Source organism: Bos grunniens, chromosome 19, assembly GCF_055505025.1.
Source record: "Bos grunniens cultivar Pamir isolate PY7600 chromosome 19, Bosgru_T2T1.0, whole genome shotgun sequence".
Classification (NCBI taxonomy): domain Eukaryota; kingdom Metazoa; phylum Chordata; class Mammalia; order Artiodactyla; family Bovidae; genus Bos; species Bos grunniens.
Genome location: NC_141183.1, coordinates 55,841,652 through 55,862,873, shown reverse-complemented (window position 1 = coordinate 55,862,873; position 21,222 = coordinate 55,841,652). Strand labels below are relative to the sequence as shown.

General features: G+C 42.0%; 1 protein-coding gene across 7 annotated transcripts in view; it reads left to right on the top strand.

Moving 5' to 3' along the window:
• The first annotated feature begins 5,154 nt into the window (after positions 1–5,154).
• The window catches only part of DGKE (diacylglycerol kinase epsilon), a 29,406-nt gene continuing 13,338 nt past the window's right edge, over positions 5,155–21,222 (top strand). For 5 of the 7 annotated variants that reach the window (XR_015148350.1, XR_015148353.1, XR_015148352.1 and 2 more), the window contains exons 1-7: positions 5,155–5,355; positions 5,768–6,244; positions 13,946–14,105; positions 15,664–15,783; positions 18,401–18,544; positions 18,784–18,941; positions 19,321–19,372. Coding sequence is in view for 3 of the 7 variants with exons in the window: in XM_086360891.1 (XP_086217017.1) it covers positions 5,790–6,244; positions 13,946–14,105; positions 15,664–15,783; positions 18,401–18,544; positions 18,784–18,941; positions 19,321–19,372 (1,089 nt within the window). In the remaining 4 variants the exon portion in view is untranslated. The remainder of the gene's footprint in view (positions 5,356–5,767; positions 6,245–13,945; positions 14,106–15,663; positions 15,784–18,400; positions 18,545–18,783; positions 18,942–19,320; positions 19,373–21,222) is intronic. The other 2 variants (XR_015148351.1, XM_086360890.1) reach the window with 1 other exon arrangement.

Below are 21,222 nucleotides of genomic sequence, written 5' to 3'. Positions count from 1 at the left end.
CGCAGAATAACTGGATCTAATTGGGTACCCAAGATATTTTCCAATTGGACCTTTTTTTGCAGCCTCTTGTCTCCAGCTGTGCATATAATTGGCAAGTTGACTTCTAGGAAGTAGATTTCATCTATAAAAAAAGATCTCAACTGACATCCTTTTGAAACTTACTACTACTCTTCTGTATTTTTGATGGACTTCCCTGGTGGCTCAGACAGTAAAGCGTCTGCCTACAATGCGGGAGACTGGGGTTCAATCCCTGGGTCAAAAAGATCCCCTGGAGAAGGAAACGACAACCCACTCCAGTATTCATGCCTGGAAAAATCCCATGGACCAAGGAGCCTGGTGGACTACAATCCATGGGGTTGCAAAGAGTCAGACACGACTGAACGGCTTCTGTGTGTGTGTCTGTGTGTGTGAAACTGTCCTGCGTTGGCACAATAATAGTGGATAAGTGTCATCCTACATTTGTCCAAACCCAGCGGATGCACAGCACCAATGGTGAACTCTACTGCAAACCGTGGACTTTGAGTGATGATACGGTGTCCAAGTACGTTTATCGATTGTTGTAACAAACGCACCACTCTGGTGGGGAACGTTGATGATGAGGGAGGGTGTGCATGTGGGGCAACAGGGGATATAAGGGAATTTTCTGCACTTTCTGCTCCGTTTTGCTGTGAATCTAAAACCAATCTAAAAAATAAAGTCTATTTTAAAAAGAGAGAGAGAGAACAGTCTAGGAGGTCCAACATCCAGATAACAGAAGTTTCAAAAAGAACTCAGACAGTAAAGAGGAGGAAATCAACAAAGTAATTCCAGCACTGAAGGACATGAGCTTCCAGACTGAAAGGGCCAGGCAAATCTGGCAAAACAGATGAAAACAGACGCGTGCCAAGGCACATCTTTGTGAAATTTCAGAACACTGAAGAAGAAGAGAGGATTCTACAAGCTTCAGGAAAGCAAAAACAAGTCACATTGTAGGGATCAGGAATAACATCAGACATCTCCTAATGGTGTGGTTTAGATGTCAAGTCATGTCCAGTTCTTTGCAACTCCATGGACTGTAGCCCACCAGGCTCCTCTGTCCATGGAATTCTCCAGGCAAGAATACTAGAGTGGGTAGCCATTCCCTTCTCCAGGGGATCTTCCCGACCCAGGTATTGAACCGGTGTCTTCTGCTCTGGCAGGAGGATTCTTTACCTCCTGAGACGCCAGGGAAGCCCATCAGCAACACTCAGACATCTCTACAGCAACAATGAAAGAAAGCAGAAATGGAGCACTGTCTTCAGTGGTGTGAAGGAAAATTTCTTCAACTTCGAATTGTACATGCAGATAAACAATCAGGTATAGAAGGTGGAATAAAGACATTTGTAAACATGCAAGGACTCAAAATATGCTTCCCATGTATCTTTGCTCTCAAAGCTACTGAAGGATGTGCTCCACAAACCGTAGAGAATTCACCAAGAAAGGGGAAGTCACATGACCCAGGAAACTGAAGATGCAAACAGGAGGGCAGTGAAGGGGATCCCAAGACGACCTCTGTGTTCTGACATGGGGGACAGGCGGTCCAGGTCAGCATCACGATACGGAGACACACTGAGGATAGGCAGCTGGGTAAGCCTGGGACAGACTATCTGTATCTTGTTTATCTTAATGACCATGCGTATTGCCTGGATCAGCTAAAGATACTCATTCCTCCCTGAGCAGCATTCTACGTGGATCTTTTTCTAAGACCTTGAAGGAAGTCTTACCAAGCTGAGAAGCAAAACTAGAAGCATCCCCTTCCCCAGCCATATTTTTCCAGATATTCAAACTACAGCCCGGCCCAGCTGACGCCCATGGTGATGAACAATCTTCCCAAGCCCACCCCCACTGATTTCTCCAGGTGGGATCTTCTCAGGGAGGAAACTGAGCCCAGATTCTGTCCCAGACCCAGCTCAGTGTATCTTGTCATCCTGGGAGCCCTCGCGTGTTACTGGCTTCACTGCTACTTCCTGACAGGGCCAGGCTTGGGCTTAAACAAAAGTATATTGTGTAGAGACACTTTCAAGAAGGGTAAAACTATAAAGAAAAACGAGGAATGGAGAACACAAAAAATGAGATGACAGTTTCCTGATGGGGAGGAGGCATAGCCATCAGGTGGGCACAGGAAAGGCTCTTAATGTTCAATACAGTAATCTACATGGCGGGCATACATGTGCTTATTATTTTTTTAACTGTGCATATGTTTTATAAAAATCTTTTGTACGTGTGATATATACATTTCACAATTTAAACCGAACAAATGTTTGAATAAATAAATAAATAAATTATCTGGGGAGCTTGTTAAGAGGGTAGACTCCTAACTCCAGTACAATTCTGATCTAGGGATCTGATGAAGACCTGGGAACCCATATTTTAAGATGATGCCAATGGAGGTGGTCAAAGATCACACCTTGGGTTTCCCTGGTGGTCCACTGGTTAAGAATCCACCTCACAATTCAAGGAACACCAACTTGATCTTTGATCCAGGAAGATCCCACATGCCACAGGGCAACTGAGTCCGTGTGCCATAAGTACTGAAGCCTGCGTGCCCCAGAGCTTGTGCTCCACAACAAGAAGCCACTGAGCCACCAGGGAAGCCCCTTTGATCATTTAGACTGATGCTAACTTCAATACCAGACCACCTGACCTGCCTCTTGAGAAACCTGTATGCAGGTCAGGAAGCATACAGGACATGGAACAACAGACTGGTTCCAAATAGGAAAAGGAGTACGTCAAGGCTGTATATTGTCACCCTGCTTATTTAACTTACATGAAGAGTACATCATGAGAAAGGCTGGGCTGGATGAAGCAAAAGCTGGAATCAAGATTGCCAGGAGAAATATCAATAACCTCAGATATGCAGATGACACCACCCTTATGGCAGAAAGTGAAGAACTAAAGAGTCTCTTGATGAAAGTGAAAGAAGAGAGTGAAAAAGTTGGCTTAAAGCTCAACATTCAGAAAATGAAGATCATGGCATCCAGTCCCATCACTTCATGGCAAGTAGATGGGGAAACACAGTGGAAACAGTGGCTGACTTTATTTTGGGGGGCTCCAAAATCACTGCAGATGGTGATTGCAGCCATGAAATTAAAAGACGCTTACTCCATGGAAGGAAAGTTATGACCAACCTAGACAGCCTGTTAGAAAGCAGAGACGTTACTTTGCCAACAAAGGTCCATCTAGTCAAGGTTATGGTTTTTCCAGTGGTCATGTATGGATGTGAGAGTTGGACTGTGAAGAAAACTGAGCACCAAAGAATTGATGCTTTTGAACTGTGGTGTTGGAGAAGACTCTTGAGAGTCCCTTGGACTGCAAGATCTAACCAGCCCATCCTAAAGGAGATCAGTCCTGGGTGTTCATTGGAAGGACTGATGTTGAAGCTGAAACTCCAGTACTTTGGCCACCTGATGCATAAAGCTGACTCATTTGAAAAGACCTTGATGCTGGGAAAGATTGAGGGCAGGAGGAGAAGGGGACAACAGAGGATGAGACGGTTGGATGGCATCACCGATTCAATGGACATGAGTTTGGGTGGGCCCCGGGAGTTGGTGATGGACAGGGAGGCCTGGCATGCTGAAGTTCATGGGGTCGCAAAAAGATGGACACGACTGAGCGACTGAACTGAACTGAACTTCAATGATGAAGTTAAGGTGATATCAGTCCCAACACTGAGTTATGACATCAAGCGTATTTCTCAACCTCTCTTTACCTTGGCTTTCCTCATCTGTAAAATGGGCATGATAAGTTTAGCATGGCCCCTGCTAAGTGCAAAGATGGAAGCTAAGGTGCTGTAAGTCATTAAAAAAGGCTACCAAATTCTCCCTGTTAAGCAGATTTCAACAGTCCTGGCACTACAAGAAAGCTGGAGCTCCTCGCACAGTGCTTGGCACACAGTGAGCCCGCAGCCAGTGTGTGTCTAATAAGTAACTAGTAAGAGCGCAGGCAACAGCCACCAATTTTTGACTTGGATTGTCCCCTTCAATCACTATATAGCACACTCAAAACTGCCAGTTTTCTCCCTTTCCGTGTTCAAAACTGTGCCAGGTTCCACCTTCTTCTGATAGTGAGGAGGGGTGAGGCTACAGGTCATAGAAAAACGTATACTTCGTAAATAAATCATTCATGCCAGAGCTCCCTGTGATTACAGGCTGTTGCTGCTGCTGCTGCTGCTGCTGCTGCTAAGTCGCTTCAGTCGTCTCCGACTGTGGGACCCCAGAGACAGCAGCCCACCAGGCTCCCCCGTCCCTGGCATTCTCCAGGCAAGAACACTGGAGTGGGTTGCCATGTCCTTCTCCAATGCATGAAAGTGAAAAGTGAAAGTGAAGTCGCTCATTTCGTGTCCGACTCGTAGCGACCCCATGGAGTGCAGCCCACCAGGCTCCTCCGTCCATGGGATTGGAAGCCTCTAAAGCCCCCTCTTGGAGAAGGCAATGGCACCCCACTCCAGCACTCTTGCCTGGAAAATCCCATGGACAGAGGAGCCTGGTGGACCGCAGCCCATGTGGTCGCTAAGAGTCGGAGAAGACTCAGCGACTTTTCACTTTTCAGTTTCATGCATTGGAGAAGGAAATGGCAACCCACTCCAGTATTCTTGCCTGGAGAATCCCAGGGACGGGGGAGCCTCGTGGGCTGCCGTCTATGGGGTCGCACAGGGTCGGACACGACTGAAGCGACTTAGCAGCAGCAGCAGCAAAGCCCCCTCTACTGTTCCTCCGCCCACTGTCCTCCCGCTCACCGGCCCGCCCTTGGGCCGGCCCTCGATCTAGCCCCGCCCCTCCCGCGAGGCCCCTCCCTGTCCTCGAGGCCCCGCCCCGTCAGGCCCCGCGGCCTAGCGGTCGCATCTCACACCTCCTCACAGCCCCTGCGCTCCTGCCGAGGCCCCGTCCCCCGATCTAACCCCTCTCCGTGTCGAGGCCCCGCCCCGTCAGGCCCCGCAGCCTCGCGGTCGCACCTCACGCCTCCCCTCAGCCCGGGCTCTCCCGCCGAGGCCCCGCCCCCAATCTAGCCCCGCCCCGTCGGGCGCCGCCCCGTCAGGCCCCGCGGCCTCGCAGTCTCACTCACACCTTCTCGCAGCCCGGGTGCTCCCGCCGAGGCCCCGCCCCCCAGATCTAGCCCTGCCCCGTCAGGCACCGCCCCGTCAGGCCCCGCGGCCTCGCGGGCGCACCTCACACCTCGCAGTCCAAGCACTCCGGCTGAGGCCCCGCCCCATAACCCGCGGCCGCGGCGGTGCCGGCCTCTCCCGCGGAGTCCGCACACCCGCGGGACTCGCGGCGACGCGAGGGCGACAGCAAGGCCGGAGGCCTGGGCCCCGGAGCCGAACCCCCAGCCCTACACGAGGTAGGCCGGGCGCGCGGGCGGGGAGGGCACCCTGGTCGCTGAGGCCGCGCGGTGGGCGGGCCCGTGGGGCCCTGAGCCCCCGAGGCGCGCGTGTGCCGGGCCTGGGTTAACGGCTGCGGCCGAGGCCCGTGCACCATGGCGCCCCAAGGCCGGGCGCCGCGCCGCCTTCCTCCACAGTGGGGTCGCTCCCCTCCCCGCGGCCTGGCGAGGACTGGGCGGGGAGGGGAGCGTGACGGCCCCGGGCGCCTCCCCTTCGACTAGGCGCGTCGGCGACCCCGAGGCTCCGGGGTCCGGCCGCGGGGAAGGCGGGGCGCGCGCGCCTTCTTGGGGCGAGCGGGGCCACCTGACAGACAGGGAGGGGGGCTGCAGGGGGACAGCGAGCCCGTGGGGGACCCGCCCGCGTCTCTCCCAGTCAGACGCCGTCCTTGGAGAAGATGGAAGGCCAGGAGCGGCCGGCGCCCCCCGCCAGCCTGTTTGCGGACGGGCACCTGGTCCTGTGGACGCTGTGCTCGGTGCTGCTGCCCGTGTTCTTCACCTTCTGGTGCAGCGTCCAGCGGTCGCGCCGGCAGCTGCACCGCAGGGACATCTTCCGCAAGAGCAAGCACGGCTGGCGCGACACGGACCTGTTCAGCCAGCCCACCTACTGCTGTGTGTGCGCGCAGCACATCCTGCAGGGCGCCTTCTGCGACTGCTGTGGGCTGCGCGTGGACGAGGGCTGCCTCAAGAAGGCCGACAAGCGCTTCCCCTGCAAGGAGATCATGCTCAAGAGTGACAGCAAGGCCGTGGACGCCATGCCCCACCACTGGATCCGGGGAAACGTCCCCCTGTGCAGTTACTGTGTGGTTTGCAAGCAACAGTGCGGCAACCAGCCCAAGCTCTGCGATTACAGGTACGGCTTCGGTGGGGCCTGATTGCCCCACAGTGTTTGGAGGGAGTCAGGCTTTTCAGAGTGGGTGTCAGCGGCCTGCTTTGATCGCCACAAAAGACTTCACCTGCCCACTTGAAGGAAACAAGTTAATATATAGCCCTAGAATGGTAGAACGAGGCAGATTTGCAGTAATTTATCGAGTGCTTCTGGCCCACACTCCTTAGCCAACCTGCCCTTTTGGGGTAAAACTTGGCTCTTAACTTTCATCCAGAGGTCTCTAAGTGCTGCAGACTTTATGGCCAATGTATGTTATATTTTAACTTTTGTTAATTATTGATTAGTTCCATTTTGCATAAAGAAAAACGAAGTATGGACCAGTTAATTTTTCCCTAAAATTGCAAAACTGATTCATCTTGGGTTCTGTATTATGAATGTACAATGAAAACAGGTGTCATTCCAGGGCAGCACTTTAGTTATCTTTTTTTTAATATAGGTTTGGTGCTATAGTGCACACTCCGAAAGAACACTTAAAGGAATACTCCTTTTGCCAGATGGTCTTTCAGGACCTTTGGCATCTTAGCCAAGCGACTTTGATTAAGCCAAGAATATTTTAATAGCTTTTAAATACACATGTGTGTACTTAAATATCGTCCGAAAATAGGTGAAGCTGTTCTTTGCTCGTGTTAGACATTGGTAATAAAAGGGGATGCTTCTCTGCAGATTATCTTTGCTAATTCATTTTACATTTGAGAGAATTTGATAGAGAATTTTACTCAGTGGTAAAATAGAATTGGCCTCCAGAATTTCTAACCTCCAGTTCAGTCTTGTCTCTGCCTTAAGTCTGGACATCTTCATTGTGTTGGATTTTGTTTCTGACAAGTTGAAAAGTCCCTAGCCATGTTTAAGAACAGAAATAGAAAACTGGCATGAGATAGCAGGTTACTTTTTTTGTTTGTATTTTGTTTTTAAAAGTCCTTTTTTTAAATTAGCATGAGCACTGTTATATCAACAATTATTTCTAACATCTTACACATCAGATTAAGACTTTAAAAATATGCTTTCAACAACTACAGTTTTATAACCATTTTTACTTGATATCTTTCAAATTTAGGTGTCCTTTTGGCCTCAGTGAGAGCTCAGTTACCAGTATCTTTTTTAAAATTTTTCATAATTCTCTTCCTAGTTAAACTTTAGTCTTAGAGAATTGGGATTGGTTTAAAAGAAGACATGAAGTATTATTTCCTTCCCTTCTTTTTGTCTGTGCAAAATTAGATTAAAATGATTTCTGTAAATATCTTAACTGCATTTCAGTTACTCCTTAGCAAATAATCACAGTGCTCTGATTCTCCAATTAAGTGATCTTTCTAGAAATACATATCTGATGGGGTCTCTGTTTAAAACCCTCCCATAACCCCCATCACTTACAATGATGGTCTTTCAGTATAAACTCCAGGTGCTTAACGTGGTATATAAGGTCCTTGTGCTCTCTGGACCGTGCCTGCCCTTCTAGTCTTCTCTACCACTGTCTGCATTAAGCTTTATGCACCAGCAACATCAGGCTGGTTGTGGTTTCCTTTAAATACCAACTTTTCATATCACCCTTCTTTTCCTCAAGGCTGAAGTATCCTCCTCCTGGCTAGCTTCTTGGCATCCTTAATGACTATCTTGTGCCCTTTCCTCCAGGAATCCGTCCCTAATCTACTCATCCCTGCTCCTAATTTTTCCTTTTTGATGATGACATAATATCCTGTGTATCAGTGGTTCTTGAAGTAAGGTCCCCAGACTAGCAGCATCAGTATCACTCAGAAACTTGTTAGAAATGCAAATTCTAACACAGATTTAGATTAGCACACAGAATAAAAACCAGAGATTTGCATCTAACACAAAATGAAATAAAAATATTTGCATTATTTGAGACATACTTAAACCAAAAAATTATTTGTTGTTTATCTACAATCCAGATTTAACTGAGCATCTTCTATTTTTCCTGGCGTTAGCCTCACCCCAGACCCACTGGATCAGAAACTTGGGCTGGGAACCAATAATCTTTGCTTTAACAGTCCCTGCAGGTGATTCTAAAGTTTAAGAATTACTGCTATATTTATGTACTTCTTAAACATGAGCCTCTGTCCTTAAAGACCTCCTTTTCCTCCTTAGCTTGTTCTCCGGGTTACTGAGCAGTCTCTTCCTAGCATGCTAGAACCCTTAACCCGTGGTAAAAATGGTTTCTTTACAATTTAGGAAATGTTTATTATTCCCAGAAGAAAAGAGCAGTGACCTGAAGTATTAATAGTATGTATTCTGCAATGCTCTGATTTATTTTAGCTGATCATTTTATGTAGGATTACAGTCTGCTGTGACCTTCTGCAGGAATGAGATATTTCAGATAAAGAAACTAAATATTTATAATCTTTAAACACAGACCAGACTGTCCTTCTTTGGATTTTATCCAGCCCTGGGGAGGGCTCCTTCTGTGACTGCCTCACATTCTTAGGAAGTCCAAGATTTCAAGTAAACCATGAAGACTATTCAACGAGATAGAATTTCAAAGGGCCATGTGATAGCTGATTTTAAAACCTGCAACCCAGTTAAAAACTACAGAATAAGGGGCAAAGGACTTTTAATTTAGTCCCATTGTCATTATTTAGGTTTCACATATTAAGCATCTATTTTGTGCCAGGTACTGTGTTGGATCCTATTTTCCCTGTAGCCTTCTTTCTTTCTTGTGTTTTCCTGCTTCCACCTCACCCATGGTAGAGTGTGTTTGCACCTCGTATCCTCTCATTTCTCGCCCCTCGCTGCTTTTCTTTCTTCTCACCTCTCGTCTGACTAAAGTAGGAAGTTGGGTTCTCTTTTCTAAGTATTCATTATGTTATTGAATAAAACTGTGTTCTGTCTCCTGTTAAGAAAACTTTTTGGTTTATATTATATTTTTATTTATATCCTTTTCTTCACTACACCCCACCCCACATACATACCCACTGTGATTAATAATACAAAACTTCTGGCTCTTAGAAGGCAATGTTGGCAACTTTAGGCTTTGATCTTAACTTTTTGATTTTATGTTCTATTGGTATGTGTTTATTCGCTTCATTAATTATGTGAAACAATGAAAGATAACAAGTTATCTTCTGGAGCAGAGATGGGCAAACTTTTCCTATAAAGAGCCAAGCTAAGTATTTCAGGCTTTGCAGAGCATATGGTCTGTCATAATTAATTCACTCTACCATCTGTCACAGTACAAAAGTAGCAAGAGACAGTACATAAATGAATGAGGATCTATATTCCAATAAAACATATTCCGCAAATTAGGAAGCACATATGTTTGTAGTTTGAACCCCATTGTAACATGAATTTCTTAGGTGACCATCTCAGTTTCACATATAATTCTGTTGCCTCTTCCAGCATACTGAGAATTGGTACCTTTTGGTAAAGTTACTAACAGGCAACTTTAGAGAAACTAATAAGCAGTGTTGCCAGGAAGTGTTTTTTCTTCCCTTGTGAACTTTTTTTTAATAAAGCAGTCATACTCCTGCACAAAAATACTCATAGGGTAATGTTCTATGTGTTCATAAGATGATGAACATGATTATGATTCATGATTATATTGTCAAAACTCAGAAAATGTACGTATTTGTAGATTTCATCATATGTAAAATCAAAAGAAAAAAATCTAAACAGTGATATCCCTGCTTGCTGAGGTATTTAGGAGATATTCTAATGTCTGTAATTTACTTTTGTGCACCAAAAAATAGAGCCTTCCCAGGCAGCTCAGATGGTAAAGAATCCACCTGTAGTGCAGGAGACCCCGGGTTTGATCCCTGGGTTAGAAAGATCAAAGAAGGGAATGGCGACCCACTCCAGTATTCTTGCCTGGAGAATCCCATGGGCAGAGGAGCCTCACAGGCTACAGTCCATGGGTTTGCAGAGAGTCGGGCATGACTGAGTGGCTAAGCACACATGAAATGGATATACAGAAATGAAGCAAAGTAATTACAATAAGTTACTAATGCTGGAATATGGGTGATGGGCTTACCTGTGTTGCTGTTAAAAATTTTTTTTCTAATGCAAAACATTTAAAAAAGCAAGGAGACTACCCTTGTATTTTTGGAAATAGTTGCTGAAGTATTGAAAGGTGAAATTTCATAATGTCCACAATTTTCTTTCCAAATGATACATCAAAATATGAGTTTATTTTGAAAGAAAGAAAGAAAATATGAGAGAAAAATGTTAATTATGAATCAGAGCTAAGGGTTGGTTTAAAGGTATTCATTTTGCTATTCTTTTGACATCTGTGTAAGGGTTTAAAATTTTTCAAAATAGGAAAAGAATAAAGATCATAAACAGTCACTCAAAAACATGACTGCTAAAACTAAAATATTGCTATTAATGTCTTATTTTCCTATCAGATTTGAAATCTAGATCAAGTAAAACACCAGTTACAAAATATATAAAGAAAACAGGTCTCGATTTTGATTATGGTATTTCTCAGGAAAAATAGAGTGCTGCCTAAGGAGTGAGTATGTTGGCTTTACTTTAACAGAACAAAGGCTGATAATAGCCATCATCTTGGTTAAAACAGTCTTTTCTGAAATTTATGAGAATTTAGTGAATGATAAAGGTGTCACAAATCAATGGGATAGAAAAGATGACTTTATCAGTCGTGCTTGGACAAGTGCTCTTTGAGAGGAAAACAGTTAACGCTTCATATCACACTCTATACCAAAATAAACTCCAGGTGGATTGAAGCAGGAATTGTTAATTCATAGATAAGGTTCCAGGAAGCCTAACACTTTCATGAGATTCTCAGTGGAATCTGTAGCCCCAGAAGGTTAAGAAGCACTGGATTAAAGCTGAATTGTGAGGGGGAAAAATAGCTATAGGTGAATATTTATCTAATTTGGAAAGGTAAAGGTCTTCAAAGCTTGAAAGCATTTAAATAAACCACAAAGGGAATATAGATCTGTCTAGCAAAAAATAAACTTAAGTACATTAAATAGTAAATTTAAGAGAAAACTGAAATATTTGCAGGAACTATGACAGAAAAGAAGTTGATATCCTACATAACAGTGCGTGCAGTTATTAAAACCTAGTAAAAGATAGGCTATGAATCAATTCACAAAACAAGGCAGAAAAATTATTCCGCTTCATCTAGTGATCAAAGATCTCCAAATTAAAACAACAAAGTACTTTTCCACTCATCAAATTATCAAGGAAAAGTGTTGAGCGAATATTAAATATGATGGACACCTTTGTGTGCTGGTATCAAGCATTCTGGACAGACATCTCAAGAAACTTAGGAAAACGCATGCCCTTTGATTCAGTAATTTGACTTCTAAAGATTCCAGGGAAATAATTTCATTTATTTTTAAGGTTGTGCATCAGGTTGTTTATACTTAGACAAACTATCTAAATTTTTTAGAGGGGGGAGGATTAAATGAATTATGTCCATGTGATGTGATATTATACATCTTTACAAGCTATGTTTTGAAAAAAAAATACTTAATGGCATAGGACAGAATTCATGATACAATTTCAAGGAGAAGTACCTCCAGACATATATACATTGTTACCCCTAACATGAAAAATAAATATATGAGGACTATAAAACTGAGATTAAATATATCAAAAAGTTAAGAGTAACTATCTCTAGATGACTTTTATGTCTTTCTATATTTTCTAAATTCTCAAGCATTACAGGCTTCCCTGGTGGCTCAGACAGGAAAGAATCTGCCTGCAATGCAGGAGACCTGGGTTTAATTGCTGGGTCAGGAAGATCTAGATTCTAGAATACCCACTTGCATGAAGTGCCTCCCATACCAGCAAATTTTATTCTGTCTTGAAAATTGATAGCTTGGTGGGCTACAGTCCACGGGGTCGCAGAGTCAGACACGACTAAGCAACTTCATTTTCACTTTCACTTAAAATCAAAAATCCTCCACTGATATGGTGAATTACTGCTTAATTTGATTTGTGCTTTGTTGCAGATTACTAGTTTAATTTGGGCTTCCGGTGGCTCAGCGGTATAGAATCCACCTGCAATGCAGGAGATGTGGGTTCAGTCCCTGGGTCAGGAAGATCCTCTGGAGAAGGGGAATGGCTACCAACTAGAGTATTCTTACCTGGAGAATTCCATGGACAGAGGAATCTGGCAGGCTACAGACCATGGGGTCTCAAAGTGTCAGACACAACTGAGCGACTAACACTTTTACTTTAAAGCTAAGATCACCTAAAATACACTTCTAAAAATTTATTCAAGTAGTTTATATATATATATATACTGATGTTTAAAACTCAAACAATACAAAAGAACGTAGAGTAAAAAGTGAGTGTTCTTCTCATTCCTCAGTCCCACTTTTCTTCCCAGAGGAAACCGTTGTGAAATAATTCAGTGGGGTTTCCTTTCAGATTATTTTCAGTAACAATGCACTAGTTTAAAGTGTACAGTAGCACAGTAGGTGGAGGTAAAATACTTTGGCTACATAAGCAATCAATTGTAATTTCTCAAGCTTAGGTTGAAAGCAAGTGTTAACAAAGTCTGGTGCAAGTTATTTTACATTTTCCCTCTAACAGATCAGGCAGATAATTATAATTTGAGCAGTAATTAGGATTCTTGAGTCAATAGCAGTAATTATTTGACAAAACTGAACATCCAACCGGAAAAAAACAGCCTTAAAATAGAAGTCCAAGAGAGTTGACCTTGGGGTGAAAGAGTTTGTATCCTCTTTTTTTTTTTTTTTTTTTATTTATTTAGTTACAGCCATTGTTTTCTGTTGGCCTGCTCTATCTGTACAGTCAGATCTGCCTTATCCGTGAGTGGATTAAATGCTTAGTAGATTAATAATAGAAACCTAAGACCTTGGCCAGCACTATTCTCGTTTCATATGATTTAAACACAGAGACAAATTTGAACATAAATGTCTCTGCCTGTAATTTAGATGTAAACGTATAGATTTGTTTCATATTAACTGCCAATAAGAAATTGACTGTTTTGCTATCTTTGCTGAAGTGGTCATAGATGGTTATAAATCAGGAGGTTTTCAGACTGAACCTTGAAGAACTCTTCAAGTACTGGGGCCAGTTGGGTGTTTAAGCTGTAGGCCTTTAGGCCTAATGATCCTGTTCCAGCCAAAGCCCAAATATATAGTACACAGAACCATATTCTAGACCAGCTTTGCTTATGTGGATTACATCTACTGGTATTTACCACATTATAAATTAAAACTGAGAAACGGTTAAAATATTCACTTTAAAAATGATACTGGTAACAAAATATTTTGTGAAAATAGAGGAAAGTGACATCGTTTTATATTTTTGGTACATTTCTTTGGCGTGGAAGTCAGCTAGAGGCTTGTATCTCTTTCTGCATTCAGTCCGTAGATTTGGCACATACCATAAAGCTTCCAGAAAATTCTACTATATGCTTTTGATAGAAATGAAGGTGAAATAACATCTTATATTATTATTAAAATGGTTTCAACCTCAGAGACACCCAGAAATGATCTTCCCCAGACCACACTTTAAGAACTACTGTTAAACAAGTTTATTCAAAGTTTATTGCTCTATTTTGACTGTGTAGAAAGCAATTATAAATTTTTACTTGCCAGATTTTTTCATTGGTGATAAGATTACAATTTGTTTTTTTGACAAAAATGATTGGTTTGCAGATTAGTATGATTATTGTTTCCAGTTAATTATTATCTGTTTTTTTCCTTCCCTCAGGTGCGTTTGGTGTCAAAAAACAGTACATGATGAGTGTATGAAAAATAGCTTAAGGAATGAAAAGTGTGATTTTGGAGAATTCAAAAACCTCATCATTCCACCAAGTTATTTAACCTCCATTAATCATATGCGTAAAGACAAAAAAACAGATTATGAAATGGTAATCAGAGTTTATTTTTCTTTACATAATTTATTTCCACAAAGTTATTTAAGTCAGTGTGAAACACTGAGAACTGTGTGTGTGCGAAGAATCATTATGGTAAGCCATGATACCCTACCCACTTCCTAAAGATGTGCCAGGAACTTTGGCACTTGAGTTCCTTCAGGTCTAAGGAGAAATTGGGATGTGTTATATTTTGGGCTTCCCTCGTAGTTCAGTTGGTAAAGAATCTGCCTATAGTGCAGGAGACCCGGGTTCGATTCCCAGGTTGGGAAGATCCCCTGGAGAAGGAAATGGCAACCCACTCCAGTATTCTTGCCTGGAAAATCCCACGGACAGAGGAGCCTGGACAACTTAGCGACTAAACCACTACCACCATATTGTGAAAGTGTTAGTCGCTCAGTGGTGTCCAGCTCTTTGTGATTCCGTGGACTGTACCCTCCAGCCCTCCAGGAGCCCTTCAGGCTCCTCTGTCCCTGGGATTTTCCAGGGAAGAATACTGGAGCAGGTAGCCATAAGTCCCCAGAATCTGTATTTGTTTTAAGTTTTCAGATGATTGATGAACAGCCAGGTTTGGAACTCATTATTGTCAGTAAAAAGAAGGTAGATTTTTAGTCACACATTGTTCTGAAGAATGTTTTCCTGTGGAACCTCATATAGGGTACCTGGAGACGAGAATTTGTTGCACATTAGATCCTGCCACAAATAATAGTGAACATTCCCACAAGGGAAGTCCAAAATAGACATTTTAAAATTTAAAAACATTATGTTTAATGTTATTGTGATACTTTTTTAAAAAAATACACAACCCCTTATGTCTCTGATTTCAGTCTGACATAGGAGACTGAGGATCACTAAGTAAAACCAGGGAACGTCTTCATTAATGTTTATACCCACGAGGAGAAGGGGAGAGGAAAGAAGTGGTTAGAGTAGAGAAACATGAATTTAATTTGATTTAGGGTTTTGTGCAAATCTGGATTCTTGAATATATTTCTGAATACACCATTCAAAAAAATTAAAAAGCTTGAAAATTAGAGTACAGCCAGAAAAGCACAGTCAGGGTTTAGAGAGCAGAGAAGATCAATGTCCCTTCTATGAAGGACTGAAATGTGTTGCCTGGGAGGCAAGACCAATAAATGATATAATGTTTCAAGTGATTGAACACAACAGTTATATGGAAGAACAAATGAGATTATTCCTTACTTCAGGAATCAAAAGTGGAAAGTTACTGAAAGACAGATGTTTAACTCAGTTTAAGTCAAAACTTTCTAGTAATTTGATTTAGCAGTGGAATTCCTTGTTAAGTGAGTTCCTTCTTACATGAGTACCCAAGTGTATACTGGATAACTCATCTAGAATAATGTAGAAGAAATTTATATTAATATATTAAGCAGAAATTAATTCATCTCTTTGCATTCTTAGAATTCTTTCATTTTTATATTGTACTGACTGGGATAGTTGATTTTTCTCTCAGCAGATTTACAGCACTGTTGTTAATAAGAAATGAAAAACTGTCTTTGAGATAGTAAGGTCTTTTAACGCACATTACTTTTTTTAGCTAGCCTCTACACTTGGAAAGCAGTGGACTCCATTAATAATTCTGGCCAACTCTCGTAGTGGAACTAACATGGGAGAAGGATTGCTGGGAGAATTCAGGATCCTCCTAAATCCCGTCCAGGTAACCAAAGAGGAGACCTTGCTTTCTGTAGTAATCTTTTCAGTTTTAGTTGTACATTTTCCCTAAATTGTAATGGTTGTTAATGCCTTAAGCCAGTAATCACCTGGTTATAGGGAAGAATAATAATTATGAAAATAGTATTGAGCCATCTGAATTTGTGGAGAAAGAGGGATTCTCATGGTAGGGATGTAAATGGTGCAGCAACTTTAGCAACTACTTGGACAGTCTCTTAAAAATTCAAACTTAAATTTCCCAAACCACATAGCACTTCTAGGAATCTACCCAACAGAAACGAAAACATATCCCACAAATACTTTTATGCAGATTTTCATAGCAGCATTTTTCATGATAGCCCAAAAGAAAAGCCCATCAGTCAGTGGCTGGATAAAACAAAATGTGACGTACCCATACGAATGGAATATTCAGTGATAAAAAGGAATGCTAGTACATACATACTACAAATTAAATGAACCTCAAAAACATGCTGAGTGAAAGAAGCACAATGCAGGGGATCAATACTGTATGATTCCTTATTGATCTGTTCAGAAAGGGTAAATCTATAGAGCCAGAGAGTACAGTGATTGCCTAAGACTAGGGCTGGAAATTAGGAGTGACTAATGGACACTTACTAATGGGAAATCTTACTGGAGCAGCGAAAATGTTCTAAACTGAATAATGCACAGCTCACTAAGCTTCCTAAAACTCATTTAATTGTTGACTTTAAATCAGTGAATTTCATTATATGTAATTTATACCTCAGTTTTAAAAGTGAGAATAAAAGGTTCATGCCATTGAGACTGAGATGACATGCTAGCAGCTTCTACTTTGTAAAACTAAACAACCCATTGTGCAGCAATCATTCTTTCCAATTTGTAATTTTCCCTTTCAACATTATACAACTTAAGAAAATATAAAAATAATTTTAAAAGGAAAGAGAAAGGGAAGTTCCCTGGGAGTTCAGTGGTTAGGACTTGGCATTTTCCCTGCCATGGCCTGGGGTTCAGTCCCTGTTTGGGGACCTAAGATCACACAAGCCTTGCAGCAAAGCCAAAATAAGTAAAATTTAAAAATAAAAAGAGAAAATCACCTGCAGTACCTCTACACAGATACATCAGTTGTTTTCATTTGTCCATGTTCTTTCCATGAATTGTGCATGCATTCATATATTGGGATTTCTTTCAACGTAATCTAACTTTGCATTTACCTGAAAGTATGTTCTCCCGTGTTGCAACCTGCTGCTGCTACTGCTGCTGCTAAGTCACTTCAGTCGTGTCCGACTCTGTGCGACTCCATAGACGACAGCCCACCAGGCTCCCCCGTCCCTGGGATTCTCCAGGCAAGAACACTGGAGTGGGTTGCCATTTCCTTCTCCAATGCAGGAAAGTGAAAAGTGAAAGTGAAGTCGCTCAGTCATGTCTGACTCTTAGCGACCCCATGGACTGCAGCCCACCAGGCTCCTCCATGGGATTTGAAAAACTAAACAACCAGGGATTGAACCCCAGGCCATGGCTGGGAAAATACCAAGTCCTAACCACTGAACTCCCAGGGAACTTCCCTTTCTCTTTCCTTTTAAAATTATTTTTATATTTTCTTAAGTTGTGTAATGTTGAAAGAGAAAATTACAAATTGGAAAGAATGATTGCTGCATAATGGGTTGTTTAGTTTTTCAACTAAATCCCATCCATGGGATTTGCCAGGCAAGAGTACTGGAGTGGGTTGCCATTGCTTTCTCCAGTGTTGCAGCCTAGTCCTCATAATTATATATGTGATGACTAAGAAACCATCAAATGGATGTGTCCATATTTATAGTCTCCTGCTGATGGCAGTCGAGTTTGTCTCTACACTTGTATGATTATAAATAATGCTGCACTGATTATCTATACACAGTTTTTTCATCTTTTGAAATATTTTCCTAGATTGTTTATAGAATTATAGGTATTATGGATCCTTTCATCTTTATGTCATTTTACTCATATTGCAAAATTGTTTTCCAGAAATGTGTACTGACTTGCACTAGTAATGGATTTTTTAAATCCCATATAGAATAGGAAGCACTGGTTAAAGGTGAACTGAGCACAGCCTGGTTTTATGTGAACATAAAGGTGGCAGTATTGTACAGTGGATAGAATACAGGATTGGATTTCTATGTCAGCACTTAATTATCAGAGGAAGCATGGGCAAGTTATTTAACCTTCCTATGTCTCCATTTCCAGTAGAATGCTGTTTGCTCGTGCTTTTTAGGGGCAGCATTAGGGCTTCCCTGGTGGCTCACCTGGTAAAGAATCCACCTGCCATTTGGGAGACCTGGTTTCGATCACTGGGTTGGGAAGCTCCCCTGGAGAAGGTAAAAGCTACCCACTCCAGTATTCTGGTCTGGAGAATTCCATGGACTGTATAGTCCATGGGATCGCAAAGAGTCGGACACGACTGAGCGACTTTCACTCACTTCACTCAGGATGAGCCACAGTGATTATAGTCTGGTATACTGCCCAGCATAAAGATAAATGCCAGCATTGTTATTTAAGCACATCTAGGTCCTCATCTAGAGGGAAATTATCCTCACAGGTGGGTGACAGTGTTGGGTAAAATAATTTTTTCCTTTTCTTTCACGTTATAGGTTTTTGATGTTACTAAAACTCCCCCCATCAAAGCCCTACAACTTTGTACTCTTCTTCCCTATGACTCAGCTCGAGTGCTTGTCTGTGGAGGGGATGGGACTGTCGGCTGGGTCCTGGATGCCCTTGACGAAATGAAAATTAAGGTATCCATCCTTAAGATCTCCTTGCCTCTCACAGAAGCACTTCCAAGAAAGTTACAAAGTATTTGTGGTTATATTTTTTATTATGCAGGTGAATATTAGAAGACCTTGCCAACCTTGAATATTGTGATTGAGTAGTTATTATTTGTATCTTTATTGCTTTGGGCTTTGAATTTTACCAAATATTATTACCCTCCAAATAGTCTGAAGAGAAAAATCTAAAATAATCTTCTATATTGTAGGGACAAGAGAAATACATTCCACAAGTTGCAGTCTTGCCTCTGGGAACAGGCAATGATCTATCCAATACCTTGGGGTGGGGTACAGGTTATGCGGGAGAAATCCCAGTTGCACAAGTCTTAAGAAACGTGATGGAAGCAGATGGAGTTAAACTAGATAGGTAAGTTATACTTACCCTCAAAAGTGATTTCTTGAGCTTTGGGAATATTCCTTGAATTATAAATGAAGACTTGTGTAGTTCTAAAGTTAAATGTAGTTTAAATGTAAAAGACTATGTCAGTTGTACTTATGTGTGGACACTGGTGTTTTATTTTGTTGCTGTATATTGTGTTGTTATGTAAATCATAAGTTAGGTAACAAGTTAGGCTGAGTACTCCTCTCAAGATTTACATAGTCATTTAAATGTATTCATTTCCCAAAAGCTATTTTAATAGAAGAACCTTATCTACCAGACATCCAGAGTTGATTGGTAATAATTATAATTAACTGACAATTAATTTGTTAGTAATTACTGATTTTTTTAAACTTTTATTTTTTAGATGGAAAGTTCAAGTAACAAATAAAGGATACTACAACTTAAGAAAACCCAAGGTATGTTTTTGGGGCTGCAGTTGCTAGTGGTTTCAACAGACATGGTGGAGTGCTTCCATTGTGGCACTGCGGTGGGACACGGCAACAGGTGCTTGTCTCTGGGGAGCTGGTTATGGAACAGGCTGCAGGTGTGCCTGCTTCTCCCCTGGTGGATCAGGCGGGAAAGATTTCAGGGCAAGTGACATGGGAGTTGGTCCTTAAAATGTAAATACAATTTAGATCAACAAAGAAAGAAACAAAAGACTCCCCAGGTAGAGGAAATAGACTGGAGGGTGCACATCATGGTTAGTAAATAGCAAATAATACAGAGGTAGCACAGAGATGGCAAGTCTATAGTTTTAAAAAGATACATTGGATTATGGTTTTCTCAGAGTATATGCCCAGTAGTGGGATTGCTGGACCATATGGTAGTTCTGTTTTTAGTTTTTTAAGGAACCTCCATACTGTTCTCCATAGTGGCTCTATCAGTTTACATTCCTACCAACAGTGCAAGAAGGTTCCCTTTTCTCTACACCCTCTCCAGCATTTATTGTTTGTAGATTTTATGATGATGGTCATTCTTACTAGTGGGAGATGATACCTCATTATAGTTTTGGTCTGCATTTCTCTAATACTTACTGATGTTAAGCATCTTTTCATGTGCCTCTTCGCCATCTGTATTGTCTTCCTTGTAGAAAATCATAAACACATGCTAGTGTTCATTACAGCACTATTTACATGAAAGCAACCTAAATGTCCAGCGACAGATGCATTGATAAAGAAGATGTGGTAAATGTGTACAGTGGAACATTATTTCAGTTCAGTCCCTCAGTCGTGTCTGACTCTGTGACCCCATGGACTGCAGTACACCATGTTTCCCTGTCCATCACCAACTCCCAGAGCTTACTCAAACTCATGTCCATAGAGTCAATGATGCCATCCAGCCACCTCATCCTCTGTCATCCCCTTCTCCTCCTACCTTCAATCTTCCCCAGAATCAGGGTCTTTTCCAGTGAGTCAACTCTTCACATCAGGTGGCCAAAGTATTGGAGCTTCAGCTTCAGCATCAGTCCTTCCAATGAATATTCAGGACTGATTTCCTTTAGGATTGACTGGTTTGATCTCCTTGCAGTCCAAGGGACTCTCAAGAGTCTTCTCCAACACCATAGTTCAAAAGCATCAATTCTTTGGTGCTCAGCTTTCTTTATAGTCCAACTCTCATATCCATACATGACTACTGAAAAAAACATAGCTTTGACTATACTGACCTTTGTCAACAAAGTAATATCTCTGCTTTTTAATATGCTGTCTAAGTTGGTCATCACTTTTCTTCCAAGGAGCAAGCATCTTTGAACTTCATGGCTGCAGTCACCATCTGCAGTGATTTGGGAGACCACAAAAATAAAGTGTGTCACTGTTTCCATGTTCCCCCATCTATTTGCCATGAAGTGATGGGACCGAATGCCATGATCTTACTTTTCTGAATGTTGAGTTTTAAGCCAACTTTTTCGCTCTCTTCTTTCACCTTCATCAAGAGGCTCTGTAGTTCCTCTTTGCTTTCTGCCATTAGAATGTCGTCATCTGCATATCTGAGATTATTGATGTTTCTCCCTTCAGTCTTGATTCCAGCTTCTGCTTCATCCAGTTCAGCATTTTGCATGATGTACTCTGCATATAAGTTAAATAAACAGGGTGACAATATACAGCCTTGACATACACCTTTCCAAATTTTGAACCAGTCTGTTGTTCCATGTTCAGTTCTAACTGTTGCTTCTTGACCTGCATAGCAATTTCTCAGGAGGCAGATAAGATGGTCTGGTATTCCCATCTCTTGAAGAATTTTCCACAGTGTATTGTGATCCACACAGTTA